Source organism: Myxocyprinus asiaticus, chromosome 1, assembly GCF_019703515.2.
Source record: "Myxocyprinus asiaticus isolate MX2 ecotype Aquarium Trade chromosome 1, UBuf_Myxa_2, whole genome shotgun sequence".
Lineage (NCBI taxonomy): Eukaryota > Metazoa > Chordata > Actinopteri > Cypriniformes > Catostomidae > Myxocyprinus > Myxocyprinus asiaticus.
The window spans coordinates 68,753,271-68,763,270 of NC_059344.1; the positions used below are offsets into that span (position 1 = coordinate 68,753,271).

The 10,000-nt window shown below is 42.2% G+C and overlaps 1 protein-coding gene across 7 annotated transcripts in view; it reads right to left on the bottom strand.

Moving 5' to 3' along the window:
* Positions 1–10,000, bottom strand: part of LOC127447463 (neurexin-2-like) — a 605,483-nt gene that overhangs the window by 503,955 nt on the left and 91,528 nt on the right. For 5 of the 7 annotated variants that reach the window (XM_051709382.1, XM_051709373.1, XM_051709398.1 and 2 more), the window contains exon 3: positions 5,728–5,745. In XM_051709382.1, the coding sequence (XP_051565342.1) occupies positions 5,728–5,745 (18 nt within the window). The remainder of the gene's footprint in view (positions 1–5,727; positions 5,746–10,000) is intronic. The other 2 variants (XM_051709390.1, XM_051709363.1) reach the window with 1 other exon arrangement.

A 10,000-nucleotide genomic window follows, 5' to 3' on the forward strand; every position in this document is an offset into this window, starting at 1 on the left:
AGCCAGCGCCCATGCCTGCCACAGCCAACGAGCCAGTGCCCACATCTGCCACAGTCAACGAGCCTGTTCCTGAAGCCTCGTCCATCCCAGAGCCAGTGTCAGAAGCCGCACCATCCCAGAGCCAATGCTTGAAGCCTTGGCCGTCCCAGTGTCAGAGTCCTCAGTCATGACGGCTTCTCCCACAGCTGTGCTTCCAGCCATCCAGAAGAGGAGGAAGAGAAGGGCTCCTGCACCCCAGTTGCTGCCAGTGCTCCCGTCCATAAAGACCACTCCCCAGTTGCTGCCATTGCTCCCGGCCAAGGAGGCCACTCCCCAGTCGCTGTCAGTGCCCATGATCATGGAGGTCGTTCCCCTGTCCCTTCCTGTACTCACAGCCATGAAGGCTGTTCCCTCATCACTGCCAGTTTCCACGACCATGGAGGTTGTTCCCCTGTCCCTTCTTGTACTCACAGCCATGAAGGCCGTCCCACCATCACTGCCAGTATCCATGACCACAGAGGTTGTTCCCCTGTCACTGTCTGAACTCATGGCCACTGGGACTGCTCACCTGTCACTACCAGTGCTCACGACCAAGGAGACTGTTAACCTGCCATTGCCTGTGTTCACAGCCACTAAGACTGTTCTCCTGTCACGGCCAGTAACCAAGCCTTACACAGCTTTGCTCCCTGAGCCTTCCACGGCTTTGCTCCCTGTGCCATCCACGGCTTTGCTCCCTGAGCCTTCCACGGCTCCACCCTCTGAGTCGCTCCCTCCTGAACACTGTCCAGTGGCTACTGCTCTGGACTCTGTCCCCTCCGCCCTTAGGCCACCGCCTAGGCCTCCAGAACTCCCCTCTCCTTTGAGGCTGCCTCCCAGGCCTCCTGACCCTGTCCCTGCCCTGTGGCCACCTCCCAGGCCTCCTGATCTGTCCCTGCCCTGTGCCTGCCTCCAAGACCTCCTGAACCTGTCCCTGCCCTGTGGCCACCCCCCAGGCCTCCACACCTCGCCTCTGCCCTTAGGCGTTCCCCCAGGCCTCCAGACCTCACCTCTGTCCTGAGGCATTCCCCCAGTCCACCGGACCCCACCCCTTTCCTTAAGCTCCTTCCCTGGTTTCCCTCCCTCTCTGTGCTTTCTGTTCTTAGTATTCATTCTGTGTGTTTGGTGTCTTGTTTGATGTTCCCGTTTTGGGACGCCAAGTGGGGGGTACTTTCACGTTTCACGTTTAGCATTATCCACCAATGTCTGTATTCGTGTGAGCATGCGGTCCCTGTTTTATTCCCGGCCGCACGCTCTTCTGTCTATCTTGTGTGAGCATGCAACCTCCATTTTATTCCCGGCTGTGCGCTCTTCTGTCTGTTGTGTTTCATGTCTGGAGTATGGTGTCTGGGTCCTGACTTCCTGTCTAGTTCAGTTCCGGTCTGTGTTGGTACCCAGACATTCATACTCCTTGTCTGTCTTTCATGTCCACGGACATGCGTTGCGCTCACTTTGCGCTGCGTGCCCGGGTCGTGGGCTGTCTTCTTGTTTATGCTGAGGTTTGGTCACTTCGGTAAGGTGTCGGGTGTGTGTGTGGCTGAACTCTCACACAAGTGTCTGCTCCCATCTGGTTTGTCGATTAGCATGAGTGTATATTGCCTCATTGTCTTGGTGATGTGCGTTCATGGGATTTTGTTTATTTTTATTAATAAAGTATTTTTGTTTTTTACTCTGCATTTGGCTCCTTACCTCTCCCCAAAACCCTGAAAGAATAGCAGTGTGTGAGTAATAGAGTGACAAATAATGTTTATAAAGTCATAATCAGCCGTTGTACTTGATTTGAAATGACAATGACAATGTTGTAGTGCCTTATTTGGTCAATTTCACCAGAAAACTGTGGCAAAATGAAAAAAGTGCCACATAAAAGTCAATTTGCAAAAATGTATATAGAGTAATGTTCATTCTATGAGAACAGGTTGTCTATTTTTATATGCAACCTCTGTTTTGGGAATATTGTATTATTTACAGTCATGCCAATAAAGCCATTTCGAATTGAATTGAAAGACGGACAGGCAGACAAAGAGAGAGAAAAATGAACAAAAACAAGACAAATAAAACAAAACATTATTTATGCACTGTTAACATCTTGTAGTATTTTATTTTCTCATCATATTAAGTGTCACGATCATGCATGTGTTTGACCTGTCAGAATCAGTTATGATTGTTGGTCAGGATTACATACAGACACATTAAACACTGAAAACACTTTCATCATAAACATCTACATTAACCAGGAAGAGCCACATCAAACAAATACATTAAAAACCAAAATGTATGACTACAGAAAACAAGTCAACATTTATGGACACAGCCCTTTTATCATTTATATAAAAAATAAACTACAGTATGCAAGATTAAGACATGACACACTTATCTTATAATTTCTATAAACAATCTCCATGAACACTTGAGTTCAGCTCCATGAATCAGACAAACATCACGAGTCATAAAATAACACAAATCACCAATATTCTCATCTGGCCTGGCCCATTTAGGAGAATCAGAACTAATCCATAATCTGGTTAAATTGATTCACCATAATCTGTGATAACCCCAAACTTTAATCTCATATCTACAGAGAACATCAACCTTCCATTTAATGGCCAAAAGAAGATGAAAAATCCAAGAGTTTCCGATTGTCATGAAGTTTAATCCAGAATGTTCCAGGGGGGGGAAGATCACTGGCTGGAATGAGACCGATAAGAACCGTCTGTCTGGAGTCAAATCAAACATCTCCACACAAACTCACAGAAGCTCTCAGTTATTTCAGAACACATTGACTAATTCATTTGGGGCAAATCTCATTCTGTACTTCCAGTAAAAGAGCATCAGCAGTGGGAAGTTAGTGAAGAAACATGACAGCTTCAGAGGGAAACGGGGTCATTCTGTTCTCAGATCATCCATTTGCGGGCACTCTCTGTCAGCGGGTGAACGGCTCAGTGTTGCTCTGTACGGTTCCTCCCCACGGGCACCACAGACGCTCGTCTCATCAATCTAACGACACCTTTCTACGACCCGTTCAGAGATGCTAATTAGACCAAACCCCTGAATATAGGCCATCCAACGCTGAGACCGACTGCCAGGACACAAAACTAGGTTGGTCAACAGTTAACCATCCACCTGAAGAACAGCTGCTCAAGGAGAACATCTGAGAAGATCATCAACTGATTATTCTTTAAGAAACCATCAAACTACACTCATCTGAACCGTCCTCTCTCTCATGTAGCACTGGGAAAACTCAATCAGTTACGTGAATCACTTCATTCCAACAGTTCATGTAAATAAACCGGTTCAAATAAACGATTCCCTTGTGTTTAGTGTCAGGAACTAGTCGATTCTTTTGGACAGTTCACATAAATGATTCACTGATTCACTCCAGCCCATCTGTACAGCCTTTTTTGAAGTGAAATATTTACTGTATTGCTGCTGTTTATCACTATATTTCCATTCTGATATATAAAATAGGGAGTTTTCTAGTTGTATTAGTGTATATGAAGTATAAATGTATGTTCAGTTTAATGTTGTTACCCTATTTGATTAGCCCTTATGAAAATAAACCATGATTTTACCATCACTGACTGTTAAACATCTACACATGTTTTTCTTTCTTCTTTAAATAGATTCAGTATAGTTAGCTATTTGTAGTGTTGTCACGATACCAAAATGTAAGTAGTCAGTACTGATATCAGCAAAATGAGTCTCTATACCAATTTCAGTACTACAGAAAAATAGGTAATATGCTACTGAATATGCACACTCCTTTAGCCCAGTGTAAATAATACATTAAAACAATAGCAGGTTTCCTTCAAGTGTTTCTCAATTTAGTGAACATTGCTTAAAGTTCTTTTTAAGTAGGACACTGTGAAATCAGTTTGACTTTTTTCTTAGTTATAGTCCCCCCCAAAAAAACATGTTTTAAAGTTTAATTCAATTTTATCATAAAAATTATGTCAAATCAAATTAATAAAAACTTTAATCAAAAAAAAAACTTTTTTTGACAAAGTACTTTAATAAAGATCCTCAGAACATAATCTAAAACACAACACTGGTCTTTTTGTATGTCAGATAAAGTGCTGTACAACAGAGCATCACATTATATCTGAAAATATTGATAAAACTATTCGTTACAACATCACTCTTGCATATGAGATATAGGTTCAAAATAATAATAATAATAATAACTGCAGTTTAATTATATACTGCAAAAACTGCATATCTTCGTTGTCCGATGAAAACCACTTTTGGCAATTTTGACTTTACCATAGATGGGATGCACAGAATGACCTCTTCCTACTGTTTGATTGCGCATCGAAATGAAAAGATGTTTCTTTTTTTTCTCCCCAATTTGGTATACCCAATTCCCAATGTGCTCTAAGTCCTCATGGTGGCGTAGTGACTCGCCTCAATCCGGGTGGCGGAGGACGAATCTCAGTTGTCTCCGCGTCTGAGACCGTCAATCCACGCATCTTATCACGTGGCTTGTTGAGCGCGTTTCCGCGGAGACATAGCGTGTGTGGAGGCTTCACGCTATTCTCCGCAGCATCCACACACAACACACCACACACCCCACCGAGAGCGAGAACCACATTATAGCGACAACGAGGAGGTTACCCCATGTGACTCTACCCTCCCTAGCAACCGGGCCAATTTGGTTGCTTAGGAGACCTGGCTGGAGTCACTCAGCACACCCTGGATTCAAACTCGCGACTCCAGGTGTGGTAGTCAGCGTCAATACTCGCTGTGATACCCGCTGATAGCCTTGTTTATGTGCACATGCTGTCTGCACTGTTTAAACACTTCATTCACTGGAGGAAATGTTGTGCTGAACGCAACTCGAACGGCACCATTCCTGAACTTCAGTGAGACACTGAGGAGGATGAAGTCTGTTTATTCTACTTATGTACTCTATGTAAACTCTACAATGGGTTATACTGTCTCTATTACCACAACAGTGTCGAGCACCTCTGATTAAGATGCTGATTGTTTTTCAGTAAACACATGACTATGAAATCATTCCAGGTCTGTCGATGCATTACGCTTTTACATCACTTAAAGTATTTTAATAATTTTAAAGAGCCATACAGCCGACTGTAGTAAAACAACTAAATACAAAGTCATTGGCTAAGCACATCAAATAAAAATGACAACAACATTGATTTTTTATTTTTCTGAAATTATCACCAGATTAAAACGCTCTCTCTTTCCACACAACACACACACGCACACATATACAATCACATGCATGCACACACACACGCACACACACATATACAATCACATGCACGCACACACACACACACACACACATGCACGCACACACACACACACACACACATATACAATCACATGCATGCACGCACACTCACAGTTTACTGTGTCCTTAAATAAAACCACAAATGTACTGAGCCAATAAATGTGAATTTATAATTCTTCTTATAAATCCTGTCTTTGCATTAATAAAAGCACATGTCCTTTTCATACAACAGGCTACAATTCCTAAATTAAAACAGATCCAAAACTCAAATCAAACCAACTCATAAGAGGAAAAGAAACTAAAGTAGGAATGTAAATCTGAAAAAAGTCTCATTGAGCAGTAAATTAAAGCCCCTGAAGTCGCCAAAACCGCAGTCCAATCTGACAAAAGCCTCAAATGCAGCTCGAGTTTATGAACTGCAGAAATCATCGCACATGTTTAATAATCAGCGCTCTTACCTTCCACTGCGAATTCTTCTGTTCCCACAGATCATGTGCAGCAGAGAGAGAGAGAGAGAGAGAGAGAGAGAGAGACTATTAGTGACAGAGTATTAAAATCATACACATCACATGTACTGTATGAATCAGACAAATCGTCATACATGATCATTTAAATGGTTAGACACCTGCTGGGGAACAAAACTGAAATTATACCAGATATGAATTATAGATGGTGCTCTTCTGAACGTTCAAGGAATGTTCCAGGTTCAATACAAATTCAGCTGAATTATGTCCATTAGCACAGAAATCGTTTGTGTAAAAACACTTACAATGGAAGTCTATGGGGAAGTGCTGAGGAGAGTTTAAAAACTTGGAATATGTAAAGCATTTGCATGTATTATTCTGTAAATGTCTGTTATTTGAGCTGTGAAGCATGAGAATCTTACTTTTAAAAACAACTTTTCCAGGTGGATGAACGATCGATCCATCTTCACACACACACACACACACACACACACACACACACACACACACACACACATATATACATACAGTATATACAGTATAAGCTACTATGCTGTTGAGCTGAACTTTTACTGAACCCAGAACATTCAAATGCAGCATGTGAGTCTTTCATTTGAAGCTTTCACACACAATTGTTTCTGTTCAAAGTCAAATATAGAGTGATTTCACAGTCACACTGGTGTCACAGCACATGTGCAGATCATTAGAGACTCTCCTGATTTCTCAAACACACACCACATTCATCAGTGTCTAGTTGTGAATTTGACCTGAGACACTTTCACAGCTTAAACTCAATTAGGTTAATTACTGCAAAACTGTTGGCAAGAAAGTTCCAGAGAGACGCTCCAACAGAACCAGCAGAACTCAGATTAAAGGTGCAGAGGGTCAGTCTTTCACTGTTAAAAATACATTCTCGTATCTCAGTTTAATGGTTCACTTCCTGAAGAGTGTGAACATTGTGACTCATTTATGATGATGGTGGATAATTACAAGATAACACAGTTTTACTATAGTAACATTAACTGTAGCAACTAAGCTATTTTTGTGAAAATGTACCATGATAAATGCATGTAAGGTCTGAAATAGCCCAAAATCAAGAAGAGAATAAAGATAACTGAATTACTAACAAAGAGCTGGATATGAACTGATGTCATTTCAATCAGTGATTCTCAACTGGTGTGTCTCAGGTTCATCTGTTCATTCGTATGTGAAAATAACAAGTAGAACACACACACACACACACACACACACACACAGAGACAGACAGACAGACAGACATACACACACACACACACAGAGAGAGAGACAGACACAAGCGAACTCACACACGCACGCTCACGTACTCACACACACTCACGTTCATGCTCACACTTACACGCTCACGCTCGCTGACGCACACACACATGCTCACGCTCACGCACTCGCACACGCGCTCACGCACTCACACGCTCACGCACACACACATGCTCACGCTCGCACACACACATGCTCACGCTCACACACGCTCACGCTCACGCACTCGCTCACACATGCTCACGCTCACGCACACACACACGCTCACGCTCACACACATGCTCACGCTCACACACGCTCACGCTCACACACACTCACGTTCATGCTCACACACGCTCACGCTCACGCACACACACACACACACACACACACACACGCTCACACACATTTAATTCAGATTGAGTTGCAGTGAGGAGAAATATCACAAAGTGTTTATGTGCTGATTTATTGACTGATGAGAAATATAAATATTCAAGACACATGTTTCAACTGGTACTAAACCAATAAACCTTCAATATGTGATTTTTGTCATTTTTGTTTACATCTGTACAATAAAGCGGTTTGGTGTTGTGTTGAGTCTGCACTTGATGTTCTGAGAGAATCACTGATCTAAAACATTCACTAGCATCAGTGCTAATGCTAACAGACAACAGGGTATTCCTCTCTTTGTGTACGTGTGTGTTTCAATGAGTAAATCAGTTGTAGTGTGTGTTGTGAAGACATCTCGCTGCAGGCGTAGTGGAAGTGTCTTTAATGCGAGACGTTACAGATGGTGTCTAGAGATGTGTGGCTCTCCAGGAACTCAAGCCCTACAGAAGCGTTTGGTCTCGAGCGACACACAATAACACATTTCTGTCTCAAACACAGAGATAAAGGATGGACGTGTCATCAGTCCGACTAAACGCTGTCAGTGTACACTATAGAGACTGCCATCTTCAACTTCACTGAATGACTTTAAATGATGTAAACACCTAAAACTCTTATTTTTCACCCGCCTGTCATACAGAGAAGCATTGCACCATCCAATCAATTCCTGATTATTAAAGAACAAGTCCCGCCCTTCATTTATTCCAGCTTCACACATATACAGTGGCTCCAAAAGGGTTTCTTCATTTACAGTAAGTCATATTTAAAACTGTCAGAATGTCATTAATACTAACACTTCCTTTAATCGCATGCACCGATGAATCATTTACAATAAAATGCGTTAAGAGAGTCAATGGAGTCAATTTTGGTTTCATGTTGACTTTAAACAGATGCTTAATAAACCTAGTAAAGAGCAACTGAAATCATAAGAATCATAATGACTAATGAGTTAATTAAGTGTACAATGTAAGCAATGGTAGAACATGTAGATATTGCACACATTTGAAATGTATGTGCATATAAATAAGATGTTGAAATATTCAGCCCTTCCAGCATTCACAGAAAAAACAACTGTGAATTATTAATGTTCATAAATCTAATTCTCCTGAGGCGAGCTATTGTCTGCACACTCGCTTTTAACATTTCATGATGTGGCGGCTGGTGTCTGAGTTATCCTAGCGTTAGTGTTTAACGAGGCAGTATTGAACGCTCAGTGAGGAAACTCAGAAACGTTTTAACCTGCAACACAACATCTGTGCGTGTGTGCAAGGAAGAACTGTGGTGGTACTAATGTAGAGTAATGCTACTGCATGGTCATGTAACCAGATAGGTTCACCATGGTGTTCACATGGGAATACCATGTAGTAGTAAGCAACCACCCCCTAGCAACTGCATAGCAACCCTCTGTGCCACGACACTCTGGCATTACACTGGTGTTGTGAACGGTCAAACATCACTGACGGTCTTCAGTACATCTCATGAACATTCTCCAGATGAAGTCACTGACAGCAGACTGGAGTCCCTCCTGAGAAACACGATTAGTGCGTTTTACGAGAGATCTCATCAACACAGGTGATTAACACGAGCGATCGAGCACACGTTTGGACTCAACGGCTCTCCAGGGTTTTTCTCCACTGGTAAACATTCAACGCTCTTTCAGGAAAGAGGAAGTCCTCGTATCTGTGCAGGGAAGTTATGCTGTGATGAGTGTCAGACATGGGCTGGGTATTGATAGACTTCCCGATTCGATATCGATTCATATGGGTAAATGTCAGTTATAATGTCCCTTTCGATTACATATAAAATAAAATCTCCCAGTTAATGCTGTTAATTACACAGGGGACCTTCTAACTGGGTACATTATGAAAATATTCATTTTATTTTTTTTATTTTTTCATCATTTTGGTCTCATTTTAGATTTTTAAAAATAAAAAGAAGGATCTTGCTGGTGAGGGATACATTTGGTGGCATAGTGGGTTAAAGCGCTGAACTGGTAAGCAGAAGGTTGCCGGTTCGATCCCCACAGTCAGCACCATCATGTCCTTGAGCAAGACACTTAACTCAGGGGGGGGATTGTGAGTCGCTGTGGATAAAAGCGTCTGCTAAATGAATATGTAAATAAAGTGAAAGATCGATCTTGATATTTAAGAACGGTCAGTTTTCTCTTTCAGGTCAAACACTGTCATGGCAGTTAGTGAAACTGTAATCAACCATTAAACATCCCAGTGTAACTCCCAGTGGTTAGTGTATGTGCTCTCTCATCCAATCAGGACACAGCGTCCTCAACACACACACACACACACACAGCACTGACTCTTGAAACGGTCATGAGAAGGTGGTGTGTGTGTGTGTGTGTGAGTGTGTGTGTGTGTGTTTAGGGGTAGGGTTAGGGTTAGGGGATAGAATCTATAGTTCATACAGTATAAAAATCATTATGTCTATGGAGAGTCCTCATAATGATAGCTGCACCAACATGTGTGTGTGTGTGTGTGTGAGTGTGTGTGTGTGTGTGTGTGTGTGTGTGTGTGTGTGTGTTTAGGGGTAGGGTTAGGGTTAGGGGATAGAATCTATAGTTCATACAGTATAAAAATCATTATGTCTATGGAGA